Source organism: Salvelinus namaycush, chromosome 17 (genome assembly GCF_016432855.1).
Source record: "Salvelinus namaycush isolate Seneca chromosome 17, SaNama_1.0, whole genome shotgun sequence".
In the NCBI taxonomy this organism is placed as follows: Eukaryota; Metazoa; Chordata; class Actinopteri; order Salmoniformes; family Salmonidae; genus Salvelinus; species Salvelinus namaycush.
Window position 1 is genome coordinate 15,883,591 of NC_052323.1, and position 18,676 is coordinate 15,902,266.

The following is an 18,676-nucleotide window of genomic DNA, read 5'->3' on the forward strand; positions in this document are numbered from 1 at the left end:
AAATACTGAACTGTATCTTTAATGCGGGAACGCGCAGGTGACGCGCAACCTGCAAAGCGTCCTTTTGGTTTCCAAGGGAACACTGGAACGGATAGAAGGCAGACGGGCAGGAATTCGACTTCGATTCTTCGTATGGATATCAGACAATATTTTTTACTTTTGAATAATATATTTTGCATAACTCGAGACTTACCGATATACCCTGAACTAATACGTTGCTTTATTGGTAAGCAATGCATTGTTTTCTTTTACTCTGTTTTAAGTATTTATGTCAGCACCTGAGGGGGAGTTTAACAAAAGACTGCTTGACTGATTGTGCTAAATGTAACTTTATATTCTACCGCCATTTTCCGAAGTATGAGCACATTGAGCAGCATTGTTGAGCACCATGTGGCTTCATGAGCAGTCTGCTTTATTTACCCTTTAGAAATAAAAGTAGTTTTCTATTGAGGAAGATTTTATGTATCCACCTGTGCAATGCCTTTTTGCTGCTGTGGCTGTTTGAATCTGCTAGTATAGCTAGCGAAATCATTAATACAAAACCAGAAGAAAAAGGGGGAGGAGGACTTTGTTCAGACATTTCTTAATCTTTAACTTGATGTATGTTTTTATATTCTTACCAACTGAATGATCCTGGTGCAGGGCAGAGAGTAGACTGGCTCACAACATTTAGCCACTAATTAATTCAGTAAGACCACCTGATCTGGTCTACCAACGCTGTTATAAATTGGGTTTACTTACGTTTTTCAAATTTTGGAAATACATTGCTGTTAACTTGAGCAAAATTTTTCGCTATGCCTTTGAAATGTTTGACTGCTCTGCTTTGCCCAACAGATCATCTATTGAATGAGTGTATAAGAAGTCTTCTGCTGGGAGAGAGATGGAGAGTGACACTCACACACTGCCACCCCTTCCTACATCTCTTCTTTATCCCACCACTCTCTACCAGTCCCCACCTTTCTCCTCTCTTCTGCAGACGTCTTCCACTGTCCATGTTTCACTCCCTCTGTCTCCTCTCTCGATCTCACCATGCCCTACTTGGCTTTCCCCCACAGCCCCAGTTTCCATTCACCTCAAGACTGAATCTCTCTCCCCTCTTTTAGACTCCCTGTCCCCCCCTCAGTTCCTTGACGGACAAAACTTACACTGCCTCAACTCTCCAACCACATCTGACCAAGATGACTTGACCTGCCTCAACTGGTTACATCAAAGAGGCAATTTGCTTCCCCTGCAGCCCTTGCCCAAAACAACACCACTGCCCCAGCTGGAGCCCCAGGATCCCATACCTACCCAACACCACCTTTCCTCCCCATTCAAGCCCCCTTACTCCTTCAGCAGTCTAATCTTCATGGCGATAGAATACTCGCCAGACAAGAGGCTCCCAGTGAAGGGTATCTATGAATGGATATTGAACAGCTTCCCCTACTACAGAGCAGCACCTGGGGGGTGGAGAAACTCTGTTCGACACAACCTGTCTCTGAGTAAGAGCTTCCGTCGGATTCACAGGGACAAGAACCAGGTGAGATGTGTTCACTCGTCTTCAATGTGCCAATTGCATTAAGTCTTACTTTTTGTTTGAAATAATGGTGTTTTGTGATATTGAAGATTGCGTATGATGTGTTTTTTCAGTCGGTGGGGAAGGGCTCACTGTGGTGCGTGTGTCCAGAATATCGATCCGCTCTTCTCGAGGTGCTTAGGAAGACCCAGTATTACCACAGCACTAACAGCAACTTACTAAACAACCCTGCATTGTGAGTATGAACAAACAGTTTACTGCAGTTTAGTTCACAGTGCCAAATCTCACAAATCCTTCTGTGACTACCACCATATTTTTTGCCTAAATTCTTGTTTAACGCATGTGGGTTAATGATTTCTCTTACAATAGCAGGCTTATCACAGCCCAGCCCTTACCAGTCGTCCGACTAACTGTATTTGTCTTCCCTCTCTGTCCTGTGCAGGTTGGAGGGAGCTGATTATGGAGTATCTATGGTGTGTGACACTGTGGCGATCTCAGGTTAGCCCTCTATCACTAAGCATGTCAGCCTCCTAGATCTTGATACCCACACTAAAGTTTGTGGGCAAACTATAAAGCCTAACAGTATTGTAGTGCCTCTCACAAATGTATTTTTGAAGATGTCGGTTCCCTCGTAATGTTTAGTCATAGTTTAATTGAGGAACAACTGATCTATCTTTTACACCTTAATTCTCCTGCTGAATTTTTTTTCTACCTCTTTACTCCGCATGTTGCATGGTTGGTGGGTTTGTGTGCTGTTGTCTTGGCAACAACCTTCTATTACCTTGGCAACCTATAGCCACAGCAACACGATGGCTCCGCCATTTGTCACTCTCTCTTTTAGTGCAGTAACTCCCTACATTCCACTCAGAGAGGGATCGTTTAGATGGTATGCACTGTAATGCATGGCTTTTCTATCTCTCTTAAAGCTTTTACATCAATTGCTCTACTCTACTGTATAGGACACTATTATAAAACGATTGCACATCAACAATGTATGCTGATACCTATAATGGATGTTGACATGCCACATTTTTCAATGTACAGTACAAAAACGAATTTTGGTCTCTTGTCACACAGATTCCCTTTCTCAAACCCTTCTCCTCTCCTCCCCCTCAGCCTTGACCTCAGACAACCCACCTCTCTCCTCAAATCCACCTTGCCCTCTGACCCCTGACCATGAGGAGCTTGTCAATATGGAGGCAGTGGAATATGAGGAAGAGGTTGGTGAGGAGATGGAGAAAGACCCCCTGTCAGACAGTGGCTACATAGAGTTCCATTACTACCAGTATCATCAGTACCAGTATCTGGTCCTGCCCGGGGACACTGAACTGGATCTGGAGACTGTAGAGATCCTGCAGCTAGATGCTGAGGCCCAAGAGGCTGCTGGGTCACTTCTGGACCTGGCAGGGGGTGGACATTAGACTGATCTACAGATAATGACATGCAGTGGGGTCTAAACCAATAGACTGGCCTACACTGTGATGCAAGGAGATTATGTGCAACCTGAGTGATAGAAATTGACAATTCGCTGCTGTGTGTTGACACTGCCTGAGATTTGATTTGCTGTCATGAAGTGATATAGCTATGATTGCAAATCCAAGCCACCCTACCTGATGCACTGAAACACATTAAGCCACTCACCACATTAATTGACATAAACCAAACCTTGGCATATGCTTTTGGTACAAATGAGGGAGGAAAAAGATTGATGCTGTACCGATATGATGATACGAAGAATCAAGACCTCTGTATTTTGATGGAATACTTCCGATGAATGATTACATGAGAAATCTACTGCCAGTTAATCCACTCTCAGATTCAGGGGACAAAGAAAGTTATGTTTAATCCTCCTGAATCTTTGTCTGTTAATGATTAACATATTTTTTGAATGTTTTAGATTTTATAATCTCTTTACCAGGGGCAGCATTTATTAAACACGTGTTCTTGCGGAGAATATATTTTATAGGCTGTCTGATTTGTTTGTTTAGAAAGAAACCTTAGACTTCTCATTCCATCTATTTTTCACTTCTCAACTTAACAATAAAGCACAAAACTCTTTTAAAATATAGGGACTGGTAATATTTTCATGTGTCCCAAACCATTTTATCATGTACACCTTTTTCATACTCAGACAATGACATGATTCAATGGGCAGACGCCATCTAGTGGGGGGAACTGACAAAATAAATTAACATTTGTATTTGGGTACCCATGTCAAAAGCCAAAACACAAAATGTACTTGATAAAATCAATAATCCAGGTCATCTGTAGATTTTGGAGGTGTATTAAGTATTTTAATCGGATCCCCATTAGCTCCAAAGACTGACTATACTACAATAACAATTCACATTGTAGACAAATGTTTTGCCCTATGTAAAAAAAAAAAAAGATATTTATTTATTTACACTACCGGTCAAAAGTTTTAGAACACCAACTCATTCCAGGATTTTTCTTTATTTTTACTATTTTCTACATTCTAGACTTAGTGAAGACAACAAAACTATGAAATAACACATATGGAATCATGTAGTAACCAAAAAAGTGTTAAACAAATCAAAATCTATTTTATATTTGAGATTTTTCAATCAGCCACCCTTTGCCTTGATAGCTTTGCACACTTTGCATTCTCTCAACCAGCTTCACCTGGAATGTTTTTCCAACAGTCTTGAAGGAGTTCCCACATATGCTGAGCACTTGTTGGCTGCTTTTCCTTCCCTCTGCAGTCCAACTCATTCCAAACCAGCTCAATTTGTTTGAGGTCGGGGGATTGTGGAGGCCAGGTTATCTGATGCAGCACTCCATCACGCTCCTTGGTAAAATAACCCTTACATGGCCTGGAGGTGTGTTTGGTCATTTCCCTAATGAAAAACAAATGATAGTCCCACTAAGCGCAAACCAGATGGGATGGCATATTGCTGCAGAATGCTGTGGTAGCCATGCTGGTTAAGTGCCTTGAATCGTAAATAAATCACAGACAGTGTCACCAGCAAAGCACACCCACACCATAACACCTCCTCCATGCTTTACGGTGGGAACCACACATGCGGAGATCATCCTTTCACCCACACTGTGTTTCACAAAGACACGGAGGCTGGAACCAAAAATCTCCAATTTGGACTCCAGACTAAAGGACAAATTTCCACCGGTTAAATGTCCATTGCTCGTGTTCCTTGGCCCAAGCAAGTCTTCTTATTGGTGTCCTTCAGTAGTGGTTTCTTTGCAACACAGTCTCCTCTGAACAGTTGATGTTGAGATGTGTCCGTTACTTGAACTCCGTCAAGCATTTATTTGGGCTGCAATTTCTGAGGCTGGTAACTCTAATGAACTTATCCTGTGCAGCAGAGGTAACTCTGGGTCTTCCATTCCTGTGGCGGTCCTCATGAGAGCTAGTTTCATCATAGCGCTTGATGTTTTTTTTCCAAAGTTCTTGACATTTTCCGTATTGACTGACCTTCATGTCTTAAAGTAATGATGGACTGTCGTTTCTCTTTGCTTATTTGAGCTTTTCTTGCCATAATATGGACTTGGTCTTTAACCAAACAGGGCTATCTTCTGTATACCACATCTACCTTGTAACAACACAACTGATTGGCTCAAACGCATTAAGAAGGAAAGAAATCCCACAAATTAACTTTTAACAAGTTACACCTGTTAATTGAAATGCATTTCAGGTGACTACCTCGTGAAGCTGGTTGAGAGAATGCCAAGAGTGTGCAAAGCTGTCATCAAGGCAAAGGGTGGCTATTTGAAGAGTCTCAAATATAAAATATTTTTTGATTTGTTTAGCACTTCTTTGGTTACTACATGATTCCATATGTGTTATTTCATAGATTTGATGTCTTAACTATTATTCTACAATGTAGAAAATAGAAAAAATAAAGACAAACCCTGGAATGAATAGGTGTTCTAAAACTTTTGACCGGTAGTGTATATTTTGATTTGTCTGTCAGTAAGTTTAGAAAGCAAGTGTACAAAGTGAAATTATAATGTGCTAAACCCATTCATGTCCGTTATGGACATAAATGGGTTTAGCACATTCTGTAGATTCCGCATTAGTAGCCCTCCATTAAAATCTACATTAGCCATCAGCACAAGGGTAAGCATGACCGCCAGAAGGATCTTTGTAAATGTAGTTTTATAACTTCAAGGCATAATGGCATTGACAAAACTACAAGCCCTACAGGTCAATTCGACTGCGGACGCGGAAGTGAATGAATTCGTAGTTTGAAAAAGTTTTCATGACAGCAGTATTGTTAATTTTCTGACTCTTTGCTTGTGCCTGTGAATTCCTCATTCGGGATACCAAAGGTAAAACAGTGCTTTATCTAATAATTTACGACTATTTGGTGAACAGTAAACCGTCGTTTAAAATAGTTAGAAAATAAATTATGTAAGCTTAGAAAGCTTAGCTAGCTAACAAGCGCACTGTAACGTTAGCTAGTTAAGTTCAGCGTGCGGTACATCAAATTACTTTATCCTAACAGCTATCTGAAATATTGTAGTGTGCCCTGTGTACTAGATAGAAAAAGGATTGCTATTATAATTATAACTAATGCTCCAACTTGCTATGGTATGATAGGGCTACACGGTTGTCTGTAAAAATAGTGAATTCTGTTGCTGGGCCTTTTATTTCTAGGTAACGTTAACTAATTACACAGTTGAAAACCTGTTTTCAGTCATGCATTCCTTGTTACTTAGTCTGTGACTCTGCCTGTCTGACTGTCATGGTAGAGAAAATCATGGCATGTCACTTAATTTGCTTTTTGGCACCACATCTTTAGAGCACCTGTCATTGCTGTTGGCTATGTTGCCTGTAACACTTAAATGGTGTTTTGATGACAGTCATTTTATTATGATTTGAAAATGTCTAGCAAGGTGTAAGATTGATATATTGTCTAGCTAGAGTAGGTTTAATGTTAGTTGATATTGGCCTGGTTGACTTTTCCCCCTTTAGGTATTTTTTTAAATTTATTTAACCTTTATTTAACCAGGTAGTCTAGTTGAGAACAAGTTCTCATTTACAACTGGCCAAGATAAAGCAAAGCAGTTTGACACATACATCAACACAGAGTTACACATGGAATAAACAAACATACAGTAGAAAAAAAAGTCTACATATACAGTGTGCAAATGAGGTAAGATAAGGGAGGTAAGGCAATAAATAGGCCATGGTGGCGAAGTAATTACAATATAGCAATTAAACACTGGAATGGTAGATGTGCAGAAGATGAATGTGCAAGTAGAGATACTGGGGTGCAAAGGAGCAAGATAAATTAATTAATAAATACATTATGGGGATGAGGTAGTTGGATGGGCTATTTACAGATGGGCTATGTACAGGTGCAATAATCAGTGAGCTGCTCTGACAGCTGACAGGTGCTGCTATGGTGACCAGTGAGCTGAGATAAGGCAGGGATTTACCTAGCAAAGATGATGACCTGGATGACCTGGAGCCAGTGGGTTTGGCGACGAGTATGAAGCGAGGGCCAGCCAACGAGAGTGGACAGGTCACAATGGTGGGTAGTATATGGTGCTTTGGTGACAAAACGGATGGCACTGTGATAGACTGCATCCAATTTGTTGAGTAGAGTGTTGGAGGCTATTTTGTAAATGACATCGCCGAAGTCGAGGATCGGTAGGATTGTCAGTTTTACGAGGGTATGTTTGGCAGCATGAGTGAAGGAGGCTTTGTTGCGAAATAAGAAGCCGATTCTAGATTTAATTTTGGATTGGAGATGCTTAATGTGAGTCTGGAAGGAGAGTTTACAGTCTAACCAGACACCTAGGTGTTTGTACTTGTCCACATATTCTAAGTCAGAGCCGTCCAGAGTAGTGATGCTGGACGAGCGGGCAGGTGCGGGCAGCGATCGGTTAAAGAGCATGCTTTTAGTTTTACTTGCATTTAAGAGCAGTTGTAGGCCACGGAAGGAGAGTTGTATGGCATTGAAGCTCGTCTGGAGTTTAGTTAACACAGTGTCCAAAGAAGAGCCAGAAGTATACAGAATGGTGTCGTCTGCGTAGAGGTGGATCAGAGAATCACCAGCAGCAAGAGCGACATCATTGATGTATACAGAGAAGAGAGTCGGCCCGAGAATTGAACCCTGTGGCACCCCCATAGACTGCCAGAGGTCCGGACAACAGGCTCTCTGATTTGACACACTGAACTCTATCTGAGAAGTAGTTGGTGAACCAGGTAATTTGAGAAACCAAGTCTGTTGAGTCTGCCAATAAGAATGTGGTGATTGACAGAGTCAAAAGCCTTGGCCAGGTCGACGAATACAGCTGCACAGTAATGTCTCTTATCGATGGCGGTTATGATATCGTTTAGGACCTTGAGCGTGGCTGAGGTGCACCCATGACCAGCTCTGAAACCAGATTGCATAGCGGAGAAGGTACGGTGGGATTCTAAATGTTTGGTAATCTGTTTGTTAACTTGGCTTTCGAAGACCTTAGAAAGGCAGGGTAGGATAGATATAGGTCTGTAGCAGTTTGGGTCAGGTATGTTCTGAAATTCCCTGACTTTGAAAGCTTGTGTTTAAAATTCCATAATTTCCGTGTCCTGGGGGAGCCATGCTCTCAGGTTGTGGAACATGTTGCTAGCCTGGACAACACCAGACCACACAGCAAGATGGCGGCGACAGATAGGGCAGCTCTGCTTCGAGCTCCTAAATACTCACAATCATTTCGCTCTAAATACTCACAATCATTTCGCTACACCTGCAATAGCATCTGCTAAACATGTGTATGTGACAAATATAATTTGATAACACAAGGCACACACTGTTGGTATGGATTCCCTGTTGTCCAATGTTAAAGGTCGTTTTAGCGCTCAGTGTGTGGGTTTCAGCGAGAGAGACAAAGAACCAACCACTGTAAAAGTAGTCCCCTTCATAATCGACGCATCATGCCAACAACATCAAAGCGCCTCCACAGACTGGAGTCAGCCAGAGTGTCGCTTTAGCCAGGCACACATGCTGCTGCTGAGGAAGACTGACCTGCAACTGCTGCAGATCATCTTCCTGAATGTTCTGTGAGAGGTTGTAGATCTGGAAGAGAGAGGGGGCAGAGGGTGGTCTATAGCAAGCGGCAACGGTGAGAGACTTGTTTCTGGAAAGGTGGATTTTTAAAAGTAGAAGCTATAATTGTTTGGGTACCGATCTGGATAGTAAGACAGAACTCTGCAGGTCATCTCTGCAGTAGATTGCAACACCGCCCCCTTTGGCAGTTCTATCTTGTCGGAAAATGTTATAGTTAGGGATGGAAATTTCAGGGTTTTTGGTGGTTTTCCTAAGCCAGGATTCAGACACGTCTAGGACATCCACGTTGGCAGAGTGTGCTAAAGCAGTGAATAAAACAAACTTAGGGAGGAGGCTTCTAATGTTAACATGCATGAAACCAAGGCTTTTACGGTTACAGAAGTCAACAAATGAGAGCACCTGGGGAATAGGAGTGGAGCTAGGCACTGCAGGGCCTGGATTAACCTCTACATCACCAGAGGAGGAGTAGAATAAGGGTACAGCTAAAGGCTATAAGAACTGGTTGTCTAGTACATTTGGAACAGAGAGAAAAGGGAGCAGGTTTCTGGGCGAGATAGAATAGATTCAAGGCATAATTTACAGTATGGTAGGATGTGAATACAGTGGAGGTAAACCTAGGCATTGAGTAATGATCTAGATATTGTCTCTAGAAACATCATTTAAACCAGGTGATGTCACTGCGTGTGTGGGGGATGGAACTAAAGGGTTGGAACTAAAGGGTTGGCTAAGGCATATTGAGCGGGGCTAGAGGCTATACCGTGAAATATTAGGGAGAGGCATGCGTAGCCGAGTGATCTTAGGGGTCCGGTGACTAGTGAGGCTGGCTGGAGACACGGCAATTCAGACAGCTAGCGGGCTGGGGCTAGCAGAAGGGCCTTAGAGGGACGTTGCGACGGAGGAAGTCTGTTATAGCCTCCTCGCCAGTTGTGATGGATTAGTTGGGTTCCGTGTGGTAAAGGGGTCCAGTCCAATTGACAAAATAGGTATAGTGGCCTAATAAATTCAGCTAACAGTCCGATATGCTCTAGACAGCTAGCGGGCCACGGCTAGCAGATCGGCATTCAGGGGACGTCGCAACGGAGGGGCCAGTTGAATAACCCCCTCGGGCAGATTACGTCGGTAGTCCAGTCGTGAAGGATCGGCGGGGCTTCGTACCGGCAGTAAAAGGGGTCCAGGTATAGGTATTACAGCCCAGGAATGGCTGATGGGCATCTTCAGCTAGCCGGGGGATGGGCCTACCATGGGCTAGCTCCAGGCTAGTTGGTGCATGCTTCGGGACAGAGACGTTAGCCAGGAGTAGACACTCGGATTGCAGCCAGCCAGCTGCGATGATCCATGTGAAAAGGTTCAGAGCTTGCGGTGGGAATCCGGGGATATGGAGAGAAAATGGGTCCGGTATGCTCTGGTTTGAATCGCGTTGTGCAAACTGGCGAGTGTTTTCCGAGCTAAAGGTTAGCTGATAACCGCTAGCAGTGGTTAGCTGACTACTATCTAGTAGTTGGGGGTTCCGATTCAAAGTAAAGAAAAATACTTCAGAAAAAAGCAGATCCACACCACATTGGGTGAGGCGGGTTGCAGGAGAGTATTTTGAAGTTGAGTTTAAGAAAAATATTTTAAAAAGATATGCGAACAAGAAAAAAATATATATACATGGGACACGACAAAGACGTCTGACTGCTACGCCATCTTGGTTATACAATAATGGTTCCCATCTTGCCGTGGGCATGGGCGGCTACAAGCAATGCAACAAAGAGCCTCATTGAGAGGGTTAAAAGAATCTGCATGGATGTGGAGCATGCACTAGCCGGCAGCTGGGTTGATGCATCACACATTACCTTAGACATAGTCCTGCACAGAGCCCAACATTGTCTAATGATGAAAGCTTATCTGTGTATAAACTATGAATCATTTCTCACTGGGCACTGGGTTCTCCTCAGAAAAAACAAAAAATGTCAACGTTACTGTGCTTTTTATAGGCCTCAGTGTGAGCTTGAATTGTTTATACAGGGAGTATGTAATGGATAGCCTGACGACACACTCATATCTTCAGATGCTGCTCTGTCGTTCGCTATATACTTCAGTCTGAGACTGCCGTCATTGAAGTCGTTTATGGTGAGTGGTGTTGTAGGAAAGTCATCAGCGATTGGATCGTCTCTAACCAATCAGAGTATCAAAGCCAATGACAAACCCATCGGTTTCTGGACCAATCAGACAGCCCCGAATGTGTTTGCGTTCTGTGAAGGGTCGGTGATGTACTCGGATCAAGAATTGGAAGATTCGAATATGCTGAGCCGAGGGGAATCGGTCTATGGTCCGTGACGGGAACGGGTAAAAGCGATGAGGGAGGAGCAGTAATCTCCACCGCTCGGTCATGTTGTCAACAAGGCAGCATGGTCCAGAAACATACATCTCTTTTCCATATAATGTTTGAATTTTCAATCACTTTTGCATGTGAAAACACAGAATCCTACTTCTTACTCCACGTGCTTAATTACGTCACTTTCGTTTTGAACCGACTTCGCTGTGGGCTTTGAACAGGGCACCTGGCTCACGCCCGGGAGGCAGCCCGGTTCCAAAACTAATGCAATTAACTTCAACCTGGTGCAAAACACACCTACCTGGGCACCCGGACCAGTTTAATCGAATCCCTTCACTCATTGCTGGGAAGAAACGAATGTCTGTGGGCGTAGCGTTTAGTCGGAGCAAGGAGTCTGGATAGCCAGGCAATGTAATGGGAAGGAAGTCGCCAAAGTTGTAACACCGATTAGTTATACAGTATTATCAGTTCTGATAATAGCTTGATGTGAGGCAGGCCTAAAATCTAACCTACTCTAACATGAAACATTTCACGTCTCAGCTTTGCACCATTATTAATGTCAAAATCTTGTGTGTCTCTTCACCCACAGGGAACGATGGGGAGTGAGCCAGGCCCAGTCCAGATTGTGACAGTTTGCAAGGAGGATCACTCCTTTGCCTTGGACACAGAGGCTCTGAGAAGGGTTCTGCTGGCACCGGAGGTCCGGGACAAACATGTGGTGGTGCTCTCAGTGGCTGGGGCCTTCCGGAAAGGCAAGAGCTTTATTCTGGACTTCATGCTCCGCTACATGTACAGGAAGGTCAGTGTTTCTGAAATTAGAACATACACACCCATGGTCCTAAGCTTTGTTCGAAGTTCAATATTTGATTAGTTTTATATCACATTCAGGTAACTGTATGTATGTGAGATGTGTGTTATACCTGTGCTCCTTGTACCCTCCATGCCTGTTAGACTGTCTGTTTCTGTCTGAGGGACTCTATATTCCTGCAGACATACAGTTAATGCCAAAATAAAGGAAAAACTGGCATAAATGAGGAATACAAAGTATATTGAAAGCAGGTGCTTCCACACAGGTGTGGTTCCTGAGTTAATTAAGCAATTAACATCCCATCATGCTTAGGGTCATGTCTAAAAATGCTTTGCAGGCCATTATTTTGGCTACCATGGCTATGTCCCCATAGGCTGACAATGCCCCCATCCACAGGGCACGAGTGTTCACTGAATGGTTTGATGAGCATGATAACGATGTAAACCATATGCACTAGGCCGTCACCAGATCTCAACCCAATTGAACACTTATGGGAGATTCTGGAGCGGCGCCTGAGACCGGATTTTCCACCACCATCGTCAAAACACCAAATGATGGAATGTCTTGTGGAAGATTAGTGTCGCATTGTCCCTCCAATAAAGTTCCAGACACTTGTAGAATCTATGTCAAGCTGCATTGAAGCAGTTCTAGCTCGTTGTGGCCCAACACCCTTTTAAGACACTTTATGTTGGTGTTTCCTTTATTTACAGTTACCTGTATCTCTCCCTGTGACCTGAATTGTTTCATGATGTCAGACTTATTCCCAGGGCTGCTGCCAAGTCAGACCAGTCAGTAATGTGTAGTGGCGTCTGTGTTCCTCCAGAAGCATGGTGAGGAATGGCTGGGCCAGGAGGATGAGCCCCTGACTGGGTTCAAATGGAGGGGGGGCTCAGAGCCAGAGACAACCGGCATCCAGCTGTGGAGTGAGGTCTTCCTGGTGGAGAAGAGCGATGGAACAGAGGTACTGACTCCAACATTCAAAACAATGCGCTTAGGAATGATTCTGCCATTGTGCTAGAAGGTTGTTTGGGCACTGGAACTGAAAAGTGTGCAGAGTGTAATGTTTATGTTGGTGTTATGTATTTGATTGATTGATGGTTGGATTTATTGATTTCTACCCTCTATAAGGTGGCAGTATTACTGATGGACACCCAGGGTGCATTTGATAACCAGTCAACCGTGAAGGATTGTGCCACAATCTTTGCCCTCAGCACCATGACCAGCTCAATACAGGTGATCTGCTGTGCACTCATGTTATTTGTTATAATTGATGTCATAATTGATGTCAATGTTTGTAATTTGTTTGTGTCTCTCTTCCAGATCTACAACCTCTCACAGAACATTCAGGAAGATGATCTGCAGCAGTTGCAGGTCAGTCTTCCTCAGCAGCAGCATGTGTGCCTGGCTAAAGCGACACTCTGGCTGACTCCAGTCTGTGGAGACGCTTTGATGTTGTTGGCATGATGCGTCGATTATGAAGGGGACTACTTTTACAGTGGTTGGTTCTTTGTCTCTCTCGCTGAAACCCACACACTGCGCGCTAAAACGACCTTTAACATTGGACAACAGGGAATCCATACCAACAGTGTGTGCCTTGTGTTATCAAATTATATTTGTCACATACACATGTTTAGCAGATGCTATTGCAGGTGTAGCGAAATGATTGTGAGTATTTAGGAGCTCGAAGCAGAGCTGCCTTATCTGTCGCCGCCATCTTGCTGCGTGGTCTGGTGTTGGCCAGACTAGCAACCTGTTCCACAGCTGGATCTTATAAAGAAGCTATCCTTTTTCCTTTCTGTGCCCCCAAATCTTTAGACGTTCTGGTAAAGTAACCCGATTGTTTGCTAGTTAATGAGGTAACATGGCTAAACCAGGTGTAAACAAATGCATGTGAGTGGTTTTGGAACAACCTGTGACATGGTTTATGAACAGGGTCTAAAAACAAACGTTTTGGTCCACCAGCCACGTTGGCAGGTAAATGTCCACAACAATGCTTTAACCACATCAGGATAACACTTTTGCTGTTTGGAGGGTATAGTTGCCCTTTTAATTTCAATTGTGCACCTCAAGAGACTGGTGTTTGGCTGGCAGTGTTTCTGTACTGCATCTGCAAAAGCAGAGTTTGCGAACCAAAAGGACCACCCAAGTGAAACAAATCATCACGATATTGTATCATTTTGCCAGATAAGACTACTTTTCAGTTAACATTTCATTTATAAAGTTTTATAGGAAAGCATTTAGAAACGACTGTTTCGACATCAATAACTGGCTACACAAAGTGTAGGCACAGGCATTCTCACTTCAGAAAGTTGCAAGAAGTACAAATCACTGATTCATTTTTTTTGTTGTTGACTTCACTGCAGTAAAAGAATATATCATTGCAACAATTATTAAATGGGTGATTTAGATTTTTTTCATGGTGGTACTGGTGCTCCCAAAATAAAATGTCAGGTCGCACAGCAAAATGCAGACCAAAATGGTCGCACTTTAGAGCCCTTCATGAAGGCCACATTATTTACAGTATCTGTTTCTAATAGCAATTGCAGTACCTCAAGTTAATTTAGCCATTTATATATATAATATTTCTTTTTTTTTCTTGTCGGATAATTAATTACACCCTGTGTGTTCTGTCTTCGTCCAGCTGTTCACAGAGTATGGTCGCCTCGCCATGGATGAAATCTATCTGAAGCCCTTTCAGGTATGTGAACCACAGTCTTATAAATATCAAGAAAATGTTCATTGATCATTTAGGATCTAGACCAATTATCTTGAAGTGCATTTTGAACTTACTCGCAGGCACTTTTTATGGTATTATTTTTCCAACTTAAAGTGCCTTGTTTTTACCATACCGTGGTCTCTTTCTATTCTCCCTTTTTCCCACAGTCTCTGATGTTCCTAATCAGGGATTGGAGCTTTCCCTATGAGTATAAATATGGGCTAAACGGAGGTAGACAGTTCCTGGATAAACGTCTACAGGTACTAGTCCCTTTTCAGGGTACAAATTTAAGTGCTTTTTGTTGCTTTGCACTGTGTAAGATACAATAGTAAATTCAACCATGTTCAGTTATGCAGTGGTGATAGTAACCAGTATGTGTGATGTTGTGCAGGTGAAGGAGACCCAGCATGAGGAACTACAGACAGTGAGGGAACACATTCATTCCTGCTTCACCTCCATCAACTGTTTCCTGCTACCACATCCTGGGTTGAAGGTGGCCACCAGCCCCGCTTTCAAAGGCCAGCTTAGTGGTATGGCTGCCCCCTTGTCCATCATGTTAATCAATCTAATGATAACCAATTAACTTGATCTGATTCAACCCTGTGTCTCAGATGTGGCTCCCGAGTTTAAAAAGGAGCTACGCAACCTCATCGCCACACTGCTGCACCCCAACTGCCTGGCTGAGAAAGAGATCAACGGCAACAAAGTCACCTGCAGGGGCCTGCTGGAGTTCTTCAAGGTGAGACAGCGTTTAGCCCTCTGAGGTTTATGCCAGGTTTGTATCATTATGTCATGTTTGACAGTGTAATGTTTGTGATTACAGGCATACATCAAGATCTACCAGGGTGAAGACTTGCCACACCCGAGGTCTATGCTGCAGGTACACACCCATTAACCACTTAGGTTTTCCACTTTGAGAGTAAAGTAATATTCCACTGTATTGCTCAACAGAGGAATATAATGCTAATATTGAGGATGTTCATAAGTCTTGAGGTGTTCTTGGATGTCACTAGTCCACTGCCACTAAATGTACAGTATGTCTCTCTCACAAGGCCACAGCAGAGGCCAACAACTTGGCAGCTGTGGCAGCAGCCAAAGACCAGTATTACAAGAACATGGAGAAGGTGGGTTTGTAATGTTGACAAAGAAAGTGTATTTTTTCTGATAGAACAATTCCTCTTAACACTCATAAGATCTCACCTTGCATTCTGTTTTCCTCTCTCCTGCTATTGTCCTGAAGGTCTGTGGGGGAGACCTTCCCTATGTGGCTCCTGCCTCTCTGGAGGAGAAGCACCACTTCTTCCTCCAGGAGTCCCTCCATGTCTTCTCCTCCACCAAGAAGATGGGAGGGCAGGAGTTCTGCGACCGCTACCGAGACCAGCTTGAGGCCAAGCTGGTAGAACTGTGGCAGTCTCTCAGCAAGCACAATGAGGTAAGAGTCACACCAGATACATTTTTGTCAGTAAAAACATTGTATTTTCCATTTTAAATTCACTGATGATAAATTCAAGGTAGAGTTATTTAAATCAACAGATCAACCTTATGATTAATATGATTTTATTTTATTTCTCTTTGAAAGTCAAAGAATGTCTTCAGTGCATTCCGGACGCCCGCAGTGCTTTTTGTCCTTGTGTGCTTCCTGTACGTGCTGTCAGGGCTGTTGCTCTTCATCGGCCTGGCTACAATTGCTTTGATATGTGACTGTGTCTTGGGCCTGGCCATGGTCGCCATGCTCACCTGGAGCTTCATACGCTATTCGGGAAAATACCGGGGGCTGGGGGGAGCCATCGACCAGACAGCAGACGTCATACTGCAGCAGGTGAGCACATTGTCTGAATTGTGTGTGTGTGTGTGTGTGGGCCGATCACATTTGGTGTACAGAGTTTGCAGTTGGACTGTAAAAAAACTAAGCATAGTTATTGTTTGTAAACTTTTGTAAGAATCCACATTTTCCACCTTAGAAGTAGTTCAAGTGTTTAATGTTTAATGTTTAATCATGTCCTTTTTCTTTCAGGCCACTGTGGTATTGAACAAGTCGAGGCCAGCGGTGGCTGAGATGAGAAAATCCAGCTAGATGGCCTTGACACCATTTATCTTAATGCAATACAACATGCACACAATACAAGCACACATCCCAGCACTAAAGCCTTACCATGCTACCCAATGGAACCAACAGATTATTATAATGGCAGTGGGAGGTCAACATGATGCACATTCACCAGCATCTTTTCAATCGCACAATTTTACACTACATACAAAGGTTATATCAGCGTCTATCTACATAAAGATGAGACCATACTCTTACAGAGTATCTGGGGCAAGGTGCATTCTCAGACCCATGGGGTTGTTTATTCCCCTGGACCTGTTTTTAAAATTGACTGACACTGCCATTCTCACACACTTCCCCTCATTTATATAGACAACCCAGTGATGTTTACGTAGACATACTAGACCCAAGTATTGTATTATTGGACATGCCATGGATTTGAATGCGTCATAATCTATGTATCCTTTGTGACCAATGCTTAGTACTAGGAGGCTGGCCAGGGCGCTTTTAAGTCATGTTAGACTTAAGCAGTGTATCCTCCTAATGCAATTTACCTATGCTATGCTGTGCTGTAATGGGGTATACCAGTTATACATGTAGCCAGATCTTTTTGACTTAATGCTGTTTTCTTTATACCGCTCTGTGGCCTTGTGCACATTCCTTCCCATTCCCCGTTTTGCATTATGCACCTTATTTGCATCCCCTTATCCATGTCAGGGATTCCTTGTACTGCTTTCTCTTCTTTCTTGATACCATGATTGGTGACTCTAAAACACAAGCCCACTTTAGAGGCGGTGCAAGTGCTGATGCATTCCACCTTTAATTTTTAGACTGCTTCACTGCTTGTAACTTGACAAATGTCGTACGGTACATTTACTTCTGAACTTGGAAGGTTGGTTAAGAGATGTTAGTTGCACTTACTTGATAAATAAATGCTCCAAAGATGTTATATGTAAGATCTTTCAATACAGAGGATTGCTTGAAAGGAGTTTGTGATCACTTCGAATTTATGGGAACCGTTTTCTTAACTGATTGTGTGTAAGCAGGTGATGGGTATTGTGAGGCGGTTCAGTGACCTGTCAGCCAAAGAACTACTTATAAACATAGGGGTACAATAAAAGGCAAGAGACCTCTTCCTCAGAATCCAGATAAATCAACACAGTTCTGGAAGTTCCATTGTCTCTGACATTCCTTTTGCACATTCCATATCTATGTTCCATTCCATTGTTGAGGAGGCTACTATTGGAGGGATTTTTCCGCAATTACTATTGCACTCTCCCTCCTCTCTGTACAATTACATTTGAACTCATTCCACAAATAAAAAATATTACAGTAGATGTATGAAATTCATGTTCTCATTATTTCTTCCTTTTTTAAAAATCTTTTGCAATGGTATTTTGTTGGGCCTCGGTAACTGAAATGTTTTAATTTTTAAGAAAAAGTCATGCTTTAGCCAAATAAAATGCATAAGACCTGTGTAAGCTTGGTTGAGTTCTTGATTAGTTAATCACATATACCGATTTCACTTTGTCATGCCAAATGTTTTTTAAATTATTGATTCTGGTCTTCCTTTTATGGAGAGGGTGTCAATATTGAATGGATAAAGGGAAGGACGACATTAACGATAGTATAAAGATCGCAATCTATTGCTTTCTAAAAAAATACAGTTAATCATGCTAGTCTTCACATAACTGAAATAGGAAAAATAAGTTTGGTGGTCAGTCTTGTAATGATGATGAATCAATCACAACTTGACTGTTAGTTGGCATCAAGCAGGGTTATTTAAATTATTCATAATTTCGGACAGGTTTTAGTGTTGTACACTGCTTAGTTGACTCGTCGTCCATTCATACTCCAGCGTCAGAACCGTTCCCTCGTTTTATTTTGACCTTGTTCCTCCTACTTTCCCCCTCCTTGCTGTCACTCTCCTTTCTATACTGCACAATGCTGCTCCCACTAACAGTGCGTAATGAAATTTGCTATAGCGATAATCATGTCCTGTTTCCTTATATGGTGATCGGCGTCGCGGGCCGCCTTGTTGAACCGAGGCGCGTGCACTGCTGTCGCCACCATTCGCTTCCATATTTGGAAGTGAGTTCAACAAACCTTCTACAGGGGGTGTGGTGAGGCGAGACCGAATACTTTGCTATTATGGATTCTACACTATGAAATATTATTCTCGTGTCTGAATAGCATAGGTGTCCGTAGTACTATATTATTCACACATCATCTCTG

The 18,676-nt window shown here is 42.8% G+C and overlaps 2 protein-coding genes across 2 annotated transcripts; both read left to right on the top strand.

Annotated features, from left to right (window-relative positions):
• The first annotated feature begins 10 nt into the window (after positions 1–10).
• LOC120062338 (forkhead box protein N2-like) lies at positions 11–3,567 on the top strand. The gene is made up of 5 exons (XM_039012229.1): positions 11–226; positions 835–1,519; positions 1,630–1,751; positions 1,959–2,014; positions 2,633–3,567. The coding sequence occupies exons 2-5, from the start codon at positions 881–883 to the stop codon at positions 2,935–2,937; spliced, it is 1,122 nt and encodes a 373-aa protein (XP_038868157.1). The 5' UTR covers positions 11–226; positions 835–880; the 3' UTR covers positions 2,938–3,567.
• Positions 3,568–5,722: 2,155 nt separating this feature from the next.
• LOC120062340 (atlastin-3-like) lies at positions 5,723–17,917 on the top strand. The gene is made up of 14 exons (XM_039012232.1): positions 5,723–5,824; positions 11,460–11,669; positions 12,502–12,639; positions 12,807–12,911; positions 12,999–13,049; positions 14,320–14,376; positions 14,562–14,654; positions 14,786–14,924; positions 15,006–15,133; positions 15,218–15,274; positions 15,447–15,518; positions 15,635–15,826; positions 15,974–16,213; positions 16,409–17,917. The coding sequence occupies exons 2-14, from the start codon at positions 11,466–11,468 to the stop codon at positions 16,466–16,468; spliced, it is 1,536 nt and encodes a 511-aa protein (XP_038868160.1). The 5' UTR covers positions 5,723–5,824; positions 11,460–11,465; the 3' UTR covers positions 16,469–17,917.
• The last annotated feature ends 759 nt before the right edge of the window (positions 17,918–18,676 follow it).

What these genes read in the sequence shown, in the direction of transcription:
- LOC120062340 (XM_039012232.1), top strand. Translation starts at nt 11,466, where the DNA reads ATGGGGAGTGAGCCAGGCCCAGTCCAGATTGTGACAGTTTGCAAGGAG. An exon ending in TCTATCTGAAGCCCTTTCAG is followed by an intron (nt 14,377 to 14,561) that starts GTATGTGAACCA and finishes TTTTTCCCACAG; the next exon opens with TCTCTGATGTTCCTAATCAG. An exon ending in TTTCAAAGGCCAGCTTAGTG is followed by an intron (nt 14,925 to 15,005) that starts GTATGGCTGCCC and finishes CCTGTGTCTCAG; the next exon opens with ATGTGGCTCCCGAGTTTAAA.
- LOC120062338 (XM_039012229.1), top strand. Translation starts at nt 881, where the DNA reads ATGGAGAGTGACACTCACACACTGCCACCCCTTCCTACATCTCTTCTT. An exon ending in TTACTAAACAACCCTGCATT is followed by an intron (nt 1,752 to 1,958) that starts GTGAGTATGAAC and finishes TGTCCTGTGCAG; the next exon opens with GTTGGAGGGAGCTGATTATG. An exon ending in TGACACTGTGGCGATCTCAG is followed by an intron (nt 2,015 to 2,632) that starts GTTAGCCCTCTA and finishes CCTCCCCCTCAG; the next exon opens with CCTTGACCTCAGACAACCCA.